Source organism: Drosophila virilis, chromosome 3 (assembly GCF_030788295.1).
Source record: "Drosophila virilis strain 15010-1051.87 chromosome 3, Dvir_AGI_RSII-ME, whole genome shotgun sequence".
In the NCBI taxonomy this organism is placed as follows: Eukaryota; Metazoa; Arthropoda; class Insecta; order Diptera; family Drosophilidae; genus Drosophila; species Drosophila virilis.
Genome location: NC_091545.1, coordinates 12,547,618 through 12,565,519, shown reverse-complemented (window position 1 = coordinate 12,565,519; position 17,902 = coordinate 12,547,618). Strand labels below are relative to the sequence as shown.

Genomic DNA, 17,902 nt, shown 5'->3' with positions numbered 1-17,902 from the left:
ATTCAAACCACTCGTCGACCTTCTGGGCATTTCTGTTCGCCTGGTATTTGAGTGGAATTTTAGTGCAAATTTGGGGCCCAGTCGGCGACCAGGGTGCCCCGTGCAGGTATGCAATGGAACTTTTCGGCCACAATAAAATTGCACGTCGACCTTCTGTGCGTTTCTGTTCGCCTGGTATTTTTGGGAAATATTAGTTAAAATTTGGAGCCCAGCCGGCAGCAAGGGCGCCCCTTTGGGTATGCAATGAAATTTTATCGGCAACTAAAAACATTTGTCGTTTTAAAACGTCATATCTCCCCGCGGAGTTATGTCGTTTTAAAACGTCATATCTCCCCGCGGAGTTATGTCGTTTTAAAACGTCATATCTCCCCGCGGAGTTATGTCGTTTTAGAACGTCATATCTCCGCGCGGAGTTATGTCGTTTTAAAACGTCATATCTCCCCGCGGAGTTATGTCGTTTTAGAACGTCATATCTCCGCGCGGAGTTATGTCGTTTTAGAACGTCATATCTCCGCGCGGAGTTATGTCGTTTTAGAACGTCATATCTCCCCGCGGAGTTATGTCGTTTTAAAACGTCATATCTCCGCGCGGAGTTATGTCGTTTTAAAACGTCATATCTCCGCGCGGAGTTATGTCGTTTTAAAACGTCATATCTCCGCGCGGAGTTATGTCGTTTTAGAACGTCATATCTCCGCGCGGAGTTATGTCGTTTTAGAACGTCATATCTCCCCGCGGAGTTATGTCGTTTTAAAACGTCATATCTCCCCTCGGAGTTATGTCGTTTTAGAACGTCATATCTCCCCTCGGAGTTATGTCGTTTCAGAACGTCATATCTCCGCGCGGAGTTATGTTGTTTTAGAACGTCATATCTCCCCGCGGAGTTATGTCGTTTTAAAACGTCATATCTCCGCGCGGAGTTATGTCGTTTTAGAACGTCATATCTCCCCGCGGAGTTATGTCGTTTTAAAACGTCATATCTCCCCGCGGAGTTATGTCGTTTTAGAACGTCATATCTCCGCGCGGAGTTATGTCGTTTTAGAACGTCATATCTCCCCGCGGAGTTATGTCGTTTTAAAACGTCATATCTCCGCGCGGAGTTATGTCGTTTTAGAACGTCATATCTCCGCGCGGAGTTATGTTGTTTTAGAACGTCATATCTCCCCGCGGAGTTATGTCGTTTTAGAACGTCATATCTCCCCTCGGAGTTATGTCGTTTTAGAACGTCATATCTCCCCTCGGAGTTATGTCGTTTCAGAACGTCATATCTCCCCTCGGAGTTATGTCGTTTTAGAACGTCATATCTCCGCGCGGAGTTATGTCGTTTTAGAACGTCAAGAGCCTCACTTTACAGCCTCATTTTACATAAGCTGCAATTTACATAAACTCATTTTAATTGAGTTACATTTTTGCCCCTTGAGGCTATGCAATGAATGAAAATGAAAATTTTTTGTTGATGAACTCGTCGACCTTATGGGCATTTCTGTTCGCCTGGTATTTGAGTGGAATTTTAGTTACAATTGGGGACCCAGCCAGCAACTAGGGCGCCCCTTTCGGGTATGCAATGAAATTTTGTCAAAAGCTGAAAATAATTTTTGTCGACCTTCTGGGCATTTCTGTTTGCCTGGTATTTTGGCAGATTTTAAGAAAAAACATCGACAGCCAGCGGTTGCCAACAGATTCTTTTTAAAGCCCGTTGATATATTTTTTTATCCATATCGCCCTTGGAAACAAGAATACAGAAGTTTGTTTATTTAATTAAGTAATTGTTTTATTTTGTTAATAAAATTTATAAAATTGTTCATTTCTTGTTATTTTCTTATCTATATCCATTAGAAGCATACAAATCAAGAGTATATTTTAATTTTAGCTTATTTAACCTAAAAATAACTATATCTGGCCTAATAAAGGTACGATCCTGGGAAAATTAGCTGTGTCACGCGTGCAGGTTCTTAAAGCACAGGTAGTCCGTATCTTGTCAATCTGAAAAGATAAAAAACATATAAAGATAAAAATATATAAACATTTTATGTCAGAAAAATAGGCAAGTAAAGTACATATTTTTGCAGATTTTTAAAGGACATGGTGCGCTAGGATAGTGTAGCCTTCCTGCATCTATCTGCATTATAATATATGTGGTCATCTAAGAATTCAATTACACAAAACTTATTTAAAAAATTTTGACCCAAGTCGAAAAAAAGCGAGAAACATTACGTTTTGTATAAAAATTGGGGTTTGTTCGAAAATCAAAACTTTTATGATGATTTTTTTTATTATCTCGGGTAAATAACGTCTGATTTTGAACAATTTTTAAATTCGTAGGCATCCCTATTATCAATTGGCATTCAAACAAATTAAAAATCGATAGGTTAAAAAAAGTTGTGGGCCCAAAACCGATTAGTTTGTAAACTCAACCTTTCTTGATGATTTTTGTTTATATCTTGGCTAAATAATGTCCGATTTTGGAATTTTATACCATTTGAGACTCGTAAGGACCAGTACTATCGATTGGCATCAAAGAAATGAAAATCTAAATTTTGACCCAATTTGGCCAAAATGGAAAGGGGTTACACCACGTTTTTTATCAAAATCGGGGTCGGTTCGAAAATCAAAACTTTTTTGATGATTTTTTTTTAATATATCGGGTAAATAACGTCTGATTCTTAACAATTATCCCTTTTTGAATTCGTAGGGATCCATATTATCAATTGGCATTCAAACAAATTAAAAATCGATGGGTTAAAAAAAGTTGTGGGCCCAAAACCGATTCTTTTGTAAACTCAACCTTTCTTGATGATTTTTGTTTATATCTTGGCTAAATAATGTCAGATTTTGGAATTTTATACCATTTGAGTCTCGTAAGGACCAGTACTATCGATTGGCATCAAAAAAATGAAAATCTAAATTTTGACCCAAATTGGCCAAAATGGAAAGGGGTTACATCACGTTTTTTATCAAAATCGGGGTTGGTTCGAAAATCAAAACTTTTTTGATGATTCTTTTGTAATTTCTTGGATAAATAACGTTGGATTTTGAAATGTTACGCCTTTTGTGAAAATTGGGGTCGGTTTAAAAATTGAAACTCACGTTTTTGCTAAAAATGCATGGCATATTAAACCATATCTGTATAGACTCTGTTATTTTCACAAATTCTACGGCTTCCCTAATTGAAAATCCTATAACTTTCCAATACCAGACGTACTACTTATCAGTATAACTTGCCGTTTTAAAAGTTCCAACAAATTGCTTCTCATGCTCTATTTGAGCTACACTTTCAATAACAAGAAACAGTCAATGCCAAGAGGAATCTTGGCTATTTATGTGGTTACAGATCGGGCAGCAATTTCACTAGCTTCAACTAAGTGTCCAACTGTTGTTGTGCAGCCAAATCATGAATGAAGGCTCTTCGGTGGCGTAGGCCTGCCCCAAATTGTGTGTGCGAGCGGCTCGTATGGAACGCAATGCAATTACTTATCACAGTATGCAGTCAGTTGTATGAAGACGGACATAACGGGGGGCCTGACTATGGCCAACGACCTGGCAAAATGGAAGCGAAATTACTTCACAGTACGGCTTAAACCTATGAGTATGCAAATGCAATGTGTCTAGGTGCCGTGCCGTGGACACGACTATTACCTGTCACATTGTCAGGTGATTGCGAAATTGTTGCGTTACGCCAGCGCCCAGCGACCATTGCCCATTGTACATTGCCCATTGGGAGATTTGGCCTTAAATTTGTGGGAAACATCAACTGCAACTAAGTGCCGGCCATTGATGAGGGGTCCCCAGTTGGAAACGTGACTCGAACGTGACGTTTGTGCAAACAGGAAGATTCAACTGACAGCAGCCGCGGCATCCGCAGCCGCAACAGTTGGCGCTCTTGGGACACCACCAACCGAGTACCAAGTACCAAGTCCAACTCACTGTCACAGCTACAGACAGACAAGAGTTAATACAGTTCAGCTCGAGCTGAAGTTGTAGCTGTAACTGTAGCTGTTGCTGTTACTCTTGCTCTTGCTGGAATCGCAGTTGGAGCTATAGTTGACTTGATTGCCGGCGACGTTGCCGGTGGTCAAGGCAAAAGGCAAAGACCGATGCCCAAATCCAAAGAAAAAACCAAAACGGTATTCGCCAAATTACTCGTACTTAAACGTTTGTTATTGTTGTTGTTGTTGTTATTGCTGTTATGGCTGCTCTTGCCCATGACTTTGTATGCGTTGAGCCAAGGCGTTTCGCCCTGTTTTGGACTTTATCAGCGTTTACATCATAGGCCACAATATGCTACGGCTTTCAAATCAAATTCGCATTGTCATAATTTACAATTGCGCTCTGGCTAACTCCGATGCGTAGGCCGAGCTCAGGCCATGTCCGATGCAGTCGGGACAAAAGCCGTGTAATTGATGAAAGTCTTAGATCGCTATTAATGTCATCGATAACAACATTCTGGCTGGCCGTTAGCAGTGAGCGGCAATGCGATGAGGGGCCCACACCGGAGCACATCTGCATCTGGTGGTTACAGTGGTTCTGATGGTTCTGCTGGGTCTGGCTTTGTGGCTTACAAGCTCATAAACATTGGCGACACAAATCAAAACATGTCACAAACAGTTGCTATGCCTCAAAAATTCTTGGAAAGCTTTTTACTTCCTGGTGCCAACTGTCAACATGTCTGGGGACAGGGCACACCAGCTCTGCAGCCCTTTAACTGATTTATGAGCCGCGTCAATTGCGCTGAAGCCCAAGTAGCTAGCCAAACAATTACCTAGTCATAAACGTGCCCATTAACCGACAAACAATTTTAAGAGCTTTGCATCTTTTCGCATAACCCATTTAATATATGGTATGATTTGTGCATGAGAAAGCGCACTATCTGCCACTATCACCCAAAACAAACACAAACACAATGCCTGCCATATGCCATATGGAATAATCAGATGTCCTGCTTAAGGTTCGCCCATATGCTCAGTTAACTGGGCAACGCCTTAAATCGTCTTAAGCAAACACTTTAGCCTTAATGCCAGGCCATTGTACAAACGTGGCTTATCGAAAGAAAGCCTTTTAATAACTCATATACATAATGTGTCTGTGTGTCTGCCAGCCATTACTTAATCACTAAATCAAAACTTCAGACATGAGAAATATGAAAATTGAAAAACCTTTTCAGCGGGGCCAGGCCTCAAGTAGAACTCGCCGAATTCCAGGAAAGTTGTAAGCCAACAGCAATAACAACAACAGCAAGAAGCGGATATGTTAAGCACGCCGAAGATGAAATGCTCTTGAAGATATATAGTTTAGAAGTAATTTTGTATTAAAGCTACATTTTTAACTGGTGTGCAGTATAATATAGTAGCTTGATCTTTTACATAAGTTAATAGAATAGCATCGTTAACAGTCCAGATATATAAAATTACTTTATTTCTTACCTATCTATCCATGACACATTATATTGTGGACTGATCCACTCGAACGCGACACAAGTACCTCCTGCAATTGAAAGACAAGAATATATATACTTTATGGGGTCAGGTCAGGTCTATGCGTTACGCACTTAGTAACAAACTAATAAGACGCTCAACAAGGGTATAACAACAACAGCAACAACAACGAGAACAGCTTCATTGGTGCAGCATATCTCTGAGTGGAGGCTGACGTGCTGAGCTGCAACCGAAATGGCCCGAAGCGCGATACTCAACACTTCAAGCAAGTTTTTGACACCGAAAACTGATTTGCTTGGAATAAGGAAAAAAGGGAAAACATTTTTATATTGGCCATTTCAATTATCTTAATGCACTTTAATATGCCAGGGCCAGATGAGAACGTTTTTACCGTTCTCTGACGCACCTCCTCTCTCTCTCTCTCTCTCTCGCTCTCTGTGTATGTGATTGTGATTATCAGCTAATAAGGCATCAATAAATTTTGGTAAGCAGCAACAGCAACAGCGGCAGCAGCCGAAAATGCCATGGGGTCTCGGGATCGCCTCGAGATGTTGCCGCTGATTGCGCCACGCAGATTGCAATTAATTTGCAATAACTTTTGATAAATGCTCAAGTGTTGCCTTTTGCTTTTGCCAATTTGCTTGTTGTTGCTGTTGTTTAACCATTTTATTTTTTTGTGTGCAGGAACGTGGAATTAACATCGCCAGATAAAAAGTTGACGCGATAAACAGCCAGAGATTGCATTGAGGGCTACGTAAGAACAACCGTTAGCTACGTACATTTGTAAACCCTTAGTGACGTTATAATGAATTACCTAGTCATAATTTACAAAAACAATAAAGTCATGGCAAAGAAAATTAACAAATTCCCTACTAATATAAGTTAAGACTGCATCTAAATCTTTGTGAATATGAAAACATTTGCTAACTGAATAGACCGATGCGTCATCTTTCTGCAATCGATTAAAGAAGCTATCAATGTTTTTAATGGATAATATTTAAATATATAATTATATAAATGAATTGAATAAGTATTCACAATATGAAAATTATAACAAATAACTTGCCTGAATTCTGTCAGTAACTTTGTAACTTTGACAAACTCATTTTCTCAGATTGTATAATAGTACTCTGCGCACATATATCTGTGCATGCCACAGGAAAAATATCTTAAAGAGAATCTAAAAAATAAAATGAAAAAGCCCCAAAGGCTATATCATTTTATTAACTTACCATCAAATTTTATGTGCAGCCGCTAAGAAAAATGCCGAACGATCAGCATAAAAATCGCATGCGACAAATTTGCCATTGACGTTGAAGTTGCAGCATTGTGGGAATGTTGAAAATTTGAAAAATGTCATCAATAAGCGAAAAGTTAATAAAAAATAATTAATTTAAGCGAGCAGCGCAGCAACATTTGCAAGCTGGCCAACAAACAGCTGAAGAGCTTCGGGGAGCTCGCGAGCTGGGCGGGTCTATCCGCACACATTGACGCTGCAAGCGCATTTAAATTGAATAAAAGTTGCTGAAAAGCCAAACTCGAACCAGGAGACACACTGACAACGCCTCAAACGTGGCACAGCGGCAACTGTTGCCGCTGCTGCTGCTGCTGCTGCCGTTATGCGCTTAACATCTTGGCATCCAATCAATTAGTTTTTATGCGCTTCATTGCCAAGCGCTGGTTGTACCCGTCCCGTCCCGGCCAGACCTGGCCGAGCCTCTGGCCCCGTCTGTACAGCTGCTGGCTGCAGTCGGGCTACAGGCCAAGTCGTCAGCAGTGTCAGCAACAAATTGGCGAAGGGACAACGACAACGACAACGACGACAACAACGACGACGACTACGACAACGACAACTCGCAGCTGGCAACCAGCAGCTTTTGCCGTCAGCGTCTACTAAAATGTAATGCGCCATACTTTCTCAAAATATATCGAGAGCTGGATGCGATGTGAGCCCAGGGAACGCAACAGCCGAGAAATGTATTCAAATAGCTTTCAAATGCCAGCGAAATGTGCGCAACTTTGCGGTTTTCAACGATTGACAAATCAATTTGGGGTTGACTTCGGCTCCGGCTCTGGCTCTGGGCTTTGGTTTGGGTTTGGGTTTGGGGCTTTTGTTTGCACAAAGTGCAACACCTGCTGGTGGTTCGGTGTTGATTTTTGCCCGCTGAAGGCCAAGAATACCCGCTAGCTGACACCTAAACAGCCGAGCCAGTCACGTCGATCACAAGCCATTGAACACTTGGCAAATAAATATATGCGCATTGCTTTTGGGGCAGCGCGGGTAGCGGCAGCAGCACGGCCAGCAGATCGACGACAAGCTGCATAAATGCATGAGGATGGGCATCAGCGCAGACAACTGCATTTGTGTTTAGCTCCGAGAACTGCCAATGATGGTGTTTGCATATATTTTGGCCAAGTCATTGCCGCTTGTTGTTGCCATTTGTAGGCTGCTGCATTGTTGTCGTTGTCCAAACACAACTGAAGTGTTAAAAACATTCCCATGTCAGGTATTAGCAATATAAGTTAACCCCCTTGACGTCTACTCCGGCCACGTATCTATAAGATACAAACAGTACAAAGTCAAGGTTGGGCATACAAAAAAGTTTGCTGATTGCAACAAAGTGGTTGCGACTTGATACTACCCAAGACAGCTGCCTAATTAGCTTGCCATAACTCTTAAGTTGCCATCATTCTTATCATCATCGTAAATCCCTATTTCCAATATTCTTTAGTCAAAATCGGTACTATATAAACTGAGGAGTCTTGCCTGTTTTTTGTTAGTTTTTCTTCATTATGGGAAATCAACTTAAGTGGCAGCTTATCCTCTTGGCCCTACTACTATTGGTCTATTGGTCTCATGTGGAGGCTCGATACACACGACCGCAACGCATTATAAATGGCTCTAAGGCAAAAGCGCAACAGTTCCCTTATCAAGTATTTTATGACGTTCTTTTCAATTCGAAATGGATCCCACAATGTGGAGGCGTTATAATCTCAGAGAGAGCTGTGCTCACAGCAGCTCATTGCATTGAAGATGGCATGTAAGTCAAGTGCAATATATATTTTAAATATTTTAAATATTTATAAATATATATATTAAATATTTTCCTATTTCTTACCATTTATATTAAAAGCGACTCAATCAAACTATACTTCGGAGCTGTGAATAGAAAAAATTCCAGCGAAACGGGACAGCAACGTTTGATAGTGCATAGGGAAAATATTATTATACACGAAGGGTTCGACTTTAATCAAACCCTTAACGATATTGCTATCATAAATCTGCCAGCTGATATACAAGTTGATGAATTTATTCAACCAGTTGGATTGCCGAGTCCGAACCAAGTTATTGACAACTTAGAGGGTATTACATCTGGTTTTGGCCACACTCAAGGTATGTCCACATAACCTAAAGCCAATTATATATTCACCATCAACAATTTCAATAGCACCAAAAGAGGAAATACGAAACGTTTCACACCACCTAATGTACTTACAAGTGAGAATACTACCAAATAAGGTGTGCAAGCCCTTACTGCAAAAGTATAATCCTGCACAATTCTTCCCATCATCTTGGGTCTGTATTGCACCCAGTAAATCTGCGCCTTGCAAGGGCGACTCTGGTGGACCGTTGGTTATCAAAAATGCCAACGGTAGCAATACCTTAGTAGGCCTTACTTCATTCGGAATGGATACAATTTGCACGCTCAAGAGACCAGTAGTTTACACGCGAGTCTCATCATATTTGGAATGGATTCAAAGCGCTATCGAATATACTAAATGGTAGTTAAATGATATACAATGAATACAGACTCATTCGAGTTATTGACATCTAATAAAATGTATGTAAATTATTGGGAAGTTGCCTGGTCTGGCAAATTAGGAATAATTGTGAGGGCCGGAATGGAACTCCGTAGGTTGAACTAAAATAAAAACCTTTTATCGCAACTCAGCGAAATTGTTGTGTTAATTGAGTTGTTGTCAGCCTTTGTTGCATTTGTTGTTGTAATTGCTGTGTTCTGCTGTTGTAGTATGTCTCCTGCCCTCGCCCGTTTGCAATTCCACAGCAATTAGTGTTGCCTGTGTACACTGTCAGCTATTTCTCAGCAGATTTTCAAGTTGCCAGCATCCGTTTTGTCCTGCTCCAGCTCCTTGGCCACTGTTTTATCGCGCTTTCCCTCTTCACGTGGCGCTCACGGGGAATCATGAGTCACAGAAACTGCTATTGCTCCCCTGACATGCTGACTAATATGCTGTATTATCTCTTATGTTAAAAAAATCGAAACTGAACTCAAGTTAAGCAAATAAGGCCGAGGATAAGACAGACGATGAGAAACTTGAATACTCTTGCCAAACTGCAATATCATGCAGTGTGAATTTATCAATGTTCTGTCCGAAAAAGGCATTTAAATGAATTAAAAAAAAGCGTGTAACAATATTGTTATAGCAATTACAAATTTCTGCTTTTCTTCTTATTAATTTAGTTGAATAGATAAACTACATAAATAGCCATTTAGAAGTAAAGGGGATTATTGAATTAATTTCATATAAAGTTATAGCAAACAGGATTGCAATATATTTACAGTCCACATTTTTCCATTTAGTTATTATTTTAAAAATGATCACAATGCAATTCTTCTGTCAAAAGTACTCAAATAATATTTGTATAGCATAAAGAGGATACGTTTCCATAGACAAGATCGTAATAATGGAGGAATAGATTTTAGACTCTATTTTACGAATGTTGTCGGAGAGTGCCGTGAGAGTATAGAAAAAACGCATTGTGCACACGCCCAAAAACTTGCAATAGAAAAAGGCCTAAGCAAATATCCAGGTAAGACCCACTAGCACAAACTGTCAGAGCAACCACGACAACAACAACAAAACAACAACAGCAACAGCAACAACTGCAACTGCAGCAACAACAAACGTTTTGTGTCACAAAATATTTGAATGTAAAGTGCGCGGCTCGACTGCGACTTGGTTGCTGTCTCTATTCCTTGGCAGCCGGTGCAAGTGCCTGGGCAGGCTGACGTGCGCCTGTGCGACCAGGTAACGAAGCACTCGCGCCCGCTCCCGCTCCCTCTCCTGCGCCCGCTCCCATGTCTGCACCCGCGTCCAATGGGTCGGCTCACTAATTGGTCACGACAGCAGCAAGCGTTGAGTTTTTGAAAAGCGAAAAGTAAAATCCATTGAATTTGGCAACGCTCCAACGTTGCGATTCTGTTGGCCAGGCCAGCTGAAACCTTCAATTTTGGTAGCTAGACGGGCAAAACAAAGCCAGCCACACTCTCCACATCTTTCCCCTCCAGCAGTCGCCTGATGGGGTCTTAAAGTTTAACGTCGCAATTGATTTTAGTCGTCAGTTTTGTTGGCTTTTGATTTTGATTTTGTTGTTGTTGTTGTTGTTGTTGTTGCTGCTGCTGTTGTTGTTGCACCGATGGCGCAAAACTTAATGCATTTAACATTAAACTATTCGATTATTTTTAGTCGTTTATTTGGCAAATTTATAAGCGACTGCATTTCAGTTTTATTATAGAATATAAATTTGAATGCATTTTTAATCAGAGTTTTATGTTCGGCTCAATTTTAAATTATTATTAAAACTGTTATTAATTTCAATACTTATTGTTATTTAATAATTCACAATAGATGGCGTAATGCTTGTTAAGAATTGATCAAACGTTGCTGTGTCTTTTAGGAAAGATACAAATAATATTACCTTATGCTTATTTGGGCTTGGAGATGTTGGAGCCTACTTCATATATTTTTAAGCTAAACTACTTCCTGAGTGAAACCCCAACTCTCGCTCCTCATTTGGCAAGACCCATTAACCACTCTGTCTGTTGTAAATGTAATTTTGGCATTATTTATTGGCTCGTTTGTTGCTGTTGCAGCAACAATAATCGAAATTTCGGCAACCGCCAACGGCAAATGTTTAAAGGAAACAAAAAAAAAAAAAAGAAAAACAACGCAGACAACGTCATTCATCAAATAAAATTTACTTAATGAAATTAATAAATAAATTATGATATAAATCTTGTACAGTCGCCGTATGAACGCCGCCGACAATGTTTCTGGTGTTACAGCAGCACCAGCAGCAGCAGCAACATTTTTATTAAAAGCTCTAAATTATTGGCAGTCGCATGCAACGGCGGCAACAAAGCAATCGAGGCTGGTCAACTGGCGGACGAGGCAACAACCAGACACATGGACAGCCCGCCAAACGGACCCATGGACAGCCAAGTGCCTGGCCCGGCCTGGCCACATTAACGAGCAAATGTCAATTTCGCAGCAATCTTTTTGCAATTTTTGTGTTTTTTAGTTAATAATTTTTGCTGTCCAGCTGTCGGCAACGGCAACGACAACAACAATCGCCGCCGTCGCCGACGTCAGCGATGCGCGTGCGCAGAGGCAACAGCAACAACAGCACCTGAACTGACGTAATGTGCTAAAACACTTAAGCCTTGCTTAAATTAAGTTAATATATGATTTCTTGAAATAATATTAATTGAGTTTTTGTAGCGTTACGGGGGGTAGTTACGTTACGATGAGTCAGAGATATATATAGATACAAATATTGTGTAGATATGGATAAAGATGTATAGGTAGAGACAGATATAGAAAACGATAAGTACTTACATGATTCAACTCTTAGTCCTAGAGCTTATGCTAGAGTATTATAGATTCGTGCTTCAATTAAAGTTTTCTGTTGGTCAGTCGATAAAATTTTGAATTGCCGACGTTTTTCAAATATTTTTGTTGTGTTTTTTGTAATTTTTGTTGGCACTTAAATGTGTCAAATATTGACAATTTATATAAGTAATGCACATAGAAGCATGGGTAGGCGCCCACAGGGAACGAGCTGGAAGGGGTAGCCTAGGCGAGAGACTGGCAAGAAATATGAGTTAAACGCGTTTTTTAGGTCGATGCAATTTTTTGTTGTTTCTGCTGTTGTTGCCGTTGTTGTTGTGTATATGTTGTTCGTATTGCTGCATTGCAATTTTGATTGCCGTTGTTTGTTAGTGTACTGTTGCCGGTTGTTGTTGCTGTTGCCGCTGTAAACAGGAGATTGTTATTTGCAACCCGCTGTGCGTACACCGCAAACTGGACAACTTAATTTGGCTAAAGTCGCTTGTTAGTGTTGCCCGTTTGTGCTGTTGTTGTTGATGTTGCTTTGCTTGCTGTTGCGGTTGTGGTTTGGCCTGTGATTGCCGCTGTTGTTGTTGCTGTTGTTGCTGCTGCTGCTGCTGCCTGCAATATGTGCTCAGCATCGCATCACTGTGGCACATATGAATGCAGCCTGTGAATAAAGATGAAGAAATCTCCCGCCTGCAGCTCTGCAGTTGTCAAAATGGCAATGGACAAGTTTATTTTATTCCTCTGCTGTTGTTGCTGTTGCTGTTGTTATGAAAACGGCAACAATTAGAGGAACACGTAGTTATAAATGTTTGCAGAACAACGCAATGCAGGCCTTGACTTTCTTCGCCGTTCGAAGCATGGGAATTTTTATTAGCAATATTTCCAATCGCTTTTTATAGCTACTATCCACTTGCTTTCTTAGTTCTGTACCTTCTAATTACCTTAATAGCACTAAGTAACGTGATTTTTCAAGCTGCTCAGCCCTGATCCTCTGGCATCCTTTGAACAGAGCGGAGTTTTTTTTTTGTATTTTCTACCCACTTAATTGCTCACGTCTTTGATTAATTTGTTGACTTTCTTAGCTTAATAATTGCCAAGCGAGAAAAATAAAAACGAAGGCGAGTCTAGCACAAAAACAAATCCCCAACTGCATTGCGGCGACATTTTGCCATTTGCCACGCCAAGTGTTGCAGCAACTGCAGCTGCAACAACAACTGGAAAGTTGTCGCGTCACATGCAACAAACGACATTTATCATGTTAACCTTTGAAGTGCATTTGTCTAGACGTCTTCAACGAGAATTGTTGTTGTTGTTGTTGTTGTTGCTGCTGATGTTATTGTTGTTATTGTTATTGTTGTTGTTGTTGCTGTTGCTGTTGCACTGCCGTTTCCTGCTGCGGCTGCCGCTGCTGCCGGCAGTTATGACAGCAAACGGCATAAAAAATCACGGAATAACATCAGAAAGCAACAAGGAATCATAATAATTTGTAATAAATTAACGCCTCGTGTGTGCGCTGCGACAGGCAACAACAGCAACAACACCTACCACAGGCGGCATCGGGTCTAGGAGCAAGGATTAAAACACGCCCAGGCCGTGGCCCAGGCCTGGCAGCAATGCCTTTCCGTCATCTTCATTAAGTCAAGGCGCGTTGTTGTTGTCGAGTGCAAAGTCAACCCGCCAGACGGTAATACATATTGCACATATGCACACACACACACACACGCGCACACACAGGTGCCCATTGCCCAACTCCCTCTGGCCCATATCCTTTTGTCTAATTTCACGCTGTCGTCTCTCATCAAAGCCTGACGCGCGTCCCCGGCGAGTAATTCATCATTTCGCGTGACGTACTCGCCTCCAGCTCCAAGCAGCAGCTCCTTGGCACACACAACACACTCGCACACACGCACACACATACACACGGAGCACATAAATTCTCAAGTGCCAAATGGATTTTTTTTATATCGCCAACGTTGGGACTTTTGAGTTGCCTCCAACTTCTGGCAAATGGCGTGACAATCGACAACGCGACAGCTGAAGTCTGGCAGCGCAGTCGCAGTCGCAGTTTCAGCCATGTGCCATGTAGTCCTCCTTCTCTCCGCATCCTCGCCAGCAGTGCAGTCGTTAGCTGCTAATTATTCAAATTAATTGTTTAGCTCGAAAGACACGCGCACGCGCAGCTCAAATGCCAATCAAAGGCGACAGTTGTTGGCCAGGCCAAAATTGGCAGCTAAGTTGCTTAGTTGCAGCAGTTGTTGTTGCTGTTGTTGTTGTCCATCTTGTTGTTGTTGCCTTAACGAGCTGCATTTAAAAGTTGCTCCTCGCCGGAAAATAAAAACCCTTTTGTGACCACTCGGCATGGCATTTTCTAGCATTTTAATTGAGTTGTTTTATTTTATTTTTTTTTTTTGGGTGTCTGCCGAGTTTGTATGTTAATTTTGTATTACATGCAGCAATTATTGCTCACAGCCCGGGGAAAAGTACTCAACAGTGTTTAGAGCAGTGTAAGGGGTGCAGGGGATTTGCTTTCGAAACTGCCAAACAAATAGAAATGCAATTTGAATGCAAAGTTGAGTTTTAACAGTTTTGCAGTTTTGCGACTTGTTCGACACAGCTCCAATTCAGGTCGACTCGAATGCCATTTGGTAGGTTGGTAAAAACCCGTCACAAGGCACAAAACTGGCAGTAGATATGACAGCCAGACAATTCAGCTCTACTGCTGCTGCTGTTATACTGCCAGCTAATTGCCTAAAATGGGCGTTGGTTTAAGGTGAAGTTTTTCTAATAAAAGCTGCCAGTTAAGATTAGCACATATATCGATTTCTGCACAGGTTCAACAATTAGGCAGGTTCTTAAGTTTTTGGTGCACCTTTGCTTAACTCGTGAGAAGCTGCGCAAGCTTGCCAGCAGCTGCATAATTCCTGAAATTAAGTTGTTTTTTCACATTCCAACGATTTCTCATATTTGTGATAAAGGCAACGAGTCCAATGGCAGGACGAATGCAAAGCGAACAACGACAACTCCATTTATTTGCTTTAGCTTCGAGCAGTTGCTTTATGTACTCCACAGTGAGACAACAGAAATGATTTCATCGGGTCAAATGGACTTTAAAATACCCTAAAAGTTGTATAAATTACCGTCCCAAAAAACTGTATATATTTAAAAATGTTTGGAAACAGCCAATTTTGCTTACAGATAAAATCTAGTCCGCATTTAGTATATAAAAATATATATGACTGGCAATATTTTCAGTACTACGGACAATTCCAAATTAGAAATTGAATTGTTTCTTAAAAATTTTCAAAATATATGACTAGGCTTAAAGCATGAATTGACCGAAGGGTTGTAGAAATCCAGCATCACGAACCTCTGCTGAATAGAGCTCTCGCGTGGCATTTAATATAGCAAGCATGCCCTGTCGACAAATTCCGCTCATTTTACAGGGTATCGACAAAAGTAAACTGGAAATGGCGGCCACATTTTTGCTTCTGCCCAGCTAAGATTAGCATCGATTTCTGGCTACTGTTGTGGCGATTGTTGTTGCCGTTTAAACAGTTGTTGCTGGTGTTGTCAAAAGCGGTTATTTTGTGCTTAAATGGTTTTCGAAATCAAGAAATGAAATGAAATCGGCAGGAATAAAAATTGCTGGCTCCAGCCAAAAATGTCGACGATTATGACGACTTTTTGAGGCCCAGCGCCAAGACACACAAAACGACAACGAAAACGTTTTTGGGGATAAATGTTAAGCGAATGTTTATGCAAATTAGAAGCGATCGCCGCAACTGTTTGATGTCCTTTGCAGAATGAATTGCCGGTGCTGCTGCTGTGGCGGCTGCCGCTGCTGGCTTTGCTACTTGACGCGCAGGAGTCCGAGGAGTGGCAGAAGGGCAGACGCCTCCAGCTGCCGCCATTCGCTGATGCAAATATGCTGATGCTGATGATGATGATGATGATGCTGCTGACGACGATGGGATCAAACGCTTCGCCCAGAAAGCGTTGCCAAAGCGATTTTTGGCAACACGAGTAGCAGCCGGCTGCCAGGAAGAGATTAAATGCGATACCAAAGCGGCTCAGCCACCGGGTGGTTAAATGTCTGCCAAACAGTAGCCACAATTCGGCATTACATTTGTGGCAGTAGTTGGCCCCGAAAGAAAAGGGGTCAAGCAAGCAGCAGGAGAGTCAGCTGAAACTCTGTGCACACAATCAAATTGCAATTATCGAAATGGAACGATAAAGCGATATATGAGACATGGTAATTATCTTATTTAAGCTTAAAGAACTCAACCGAAACTTCAACTGATTGAGGAGAGTGCAGAAAATGAAGGTATTAAAGAGCCAGGGAACATTGAACAGCCCCGAGCTTGAGTCAATGAATAACTGAAAGTTCTGCACGCGAACCGACTTAAATTTTATCATTATGATTATATATATTAAAATTATTATATATAGTCAGTCATCAATCATGCCACACCTTGGAATCGAACCAATCCGAGCCATCCTTTTTGTCCGGTTGCCTAACAAGGTAATTTGACATATATAGTTTTGATATGTGGTTATTTTGTAAGCTAGGTCCAGTCCGTTAAGCCAAAGTCAGCATTACATTTCTAACATTTGAGCGATCCATTCAAACAACTTGTCGACTCCTCCATTCACATGGCTAACAAGCATTCCATTAAGAGATCCCACTAAAATCGAATGCTATCGCATTGGGAATCGTTTAATCTATGCCGCCATTTGTTACAAAAATCGAACCTTAAAAACGTCACAAAACCATTAACTGGCAGCAGCGCCAAAAGAACTGAGCGCTGTAATCGACTCTTAACGCAGATAATTTGCGATCATTTCGCGTTGATGATGCCACATTGATGATGAGATGATGGCGCTGATAGCGCACGCCGATAACGGTCTCCGGCAACGACTCCGTCTCCAACTCCAACTTCAACTGCGAAAAAGCCAACCTGCCATGCAAATATTGTCACAGTCGGGCCCAAGGAGAAAAGCCAACGAAACGGGCCACGAAACTGGCCAAGAAGCCAAAATGCAATTGGCAGCGGGTTCTACGTGGACGGGCGACTGTCTGCCAGCCTGTCCAGATCGTGTAGATAGTTAAGATCGCTTATCGGTTTGAATTATGGCAGAGCTAAAAGCCTGCCAAAGTGGCTTTTGATGCGTGCGAGTGTGTGTGTGTGTGTGTGTGCGAGTGTGTGTGCGTGCATTCACAGAGATACAAATTTGTTATGCATGCGAGTTTGTCGCCGAAAGACGACCTTGGCGAACATGTTCTGATCTAATTAATATACGAGACAGACTCAGGTGGTTTTTGGGCACCCGATTGCCTCACTTTCGCTTTCAGTTTGAAGTGTTGCACCTGCCCCAACTGCAATTCAATTAAAAGTCTCCCCCCAAAATGTCGAAATGTTATCGAAAGCGAAGACAAACAAACGGCAACGGCAACGGCAAAAGTTGTTCAATTGCCAAATTGCAGCAGAAAAAAATAACTGCAACTACAAACAGTTGTTGCTGTTGTTGCAGTTGTTGCTGCTGCTGCCTGGCTGCCCCATGCGGTGCCTCAAAATTGAATATCGTGGCAAAAAGTGAAGCTGAATTGTTGCATTGTTGCTGCTTTTCGCTGGCTCTAATATGACATCTACTAATAACAACAGCGCTCTTTGCTTTTGACTCTTTGTCTGTCCCATCGACTCCGGCGCCGTAAGGGCACTCGACGCTGGGCGGGCTCAGCTAGCGCCATTCACTTATAGAATCAAGTTAGCCAAAAAAAAAAAACTGTGCCCCGCACAGTCGAGTGCAATGGTGAAAAGTCATAAGCGAAA

At 41.5% G+C, this 17,902-nt stretch overlaps 1 protein-coding gene across 1 annotated transcript; it reads left to right on the top strand.

Moving 5' to 3' along the window:
• The first annotated feature begins 8,216 nt into the window (after positions 1-8,216).
• On the top strand, positions 8,217-9,381 carry LOC26531067 (collagenase). The gene is made up of 3 exons (XM_015176198.3): positions 8,217-8,470; positions 8,564-8,823; positions 8,879-9,381. The coding sequence occupies exons 1-3, from the start codon at positions 8,223-8,225 to the stop codon at positions 9,214-9,216; spliced, it is 846 nt and encodes a 281-aa protein (XP_015031684.1). The 5' UTR covers positions 8,217-8,222; the 3' UTR covers positions 9,217-9,381.
• The last annotated feature ends 8,521 nt before the right edge of the window (positions 9,382-17,902 follow it).

What these genes read in the sequence shown, in the direction of transcription:
- LOC26531067 (XM_015176198.3), top strand. Translation starts at nt 8,223, where the DNA reads ATGGGAAATCAACTTAAGTGGCAGCTTATCCTCTTGGCCCTACTACTA. An exon ending in CATTGCATTGAAGATGGCAT is followed by an intron (nt 8,471 to 8,563) that starts GTAAGTCAAGTG and finishes TTATATTAAAAG; the next exon opens with CGACTCAATCAAACTATACT. An exon ending in TGGTTTTGGCCACACTCAAG is followed by an intron (nt 8,824 to 8,878) that starts GTATGTCCACAT and finishes CAATTTCAATAG; the next exon opens with CACCAAAAGAGGAAATACGA.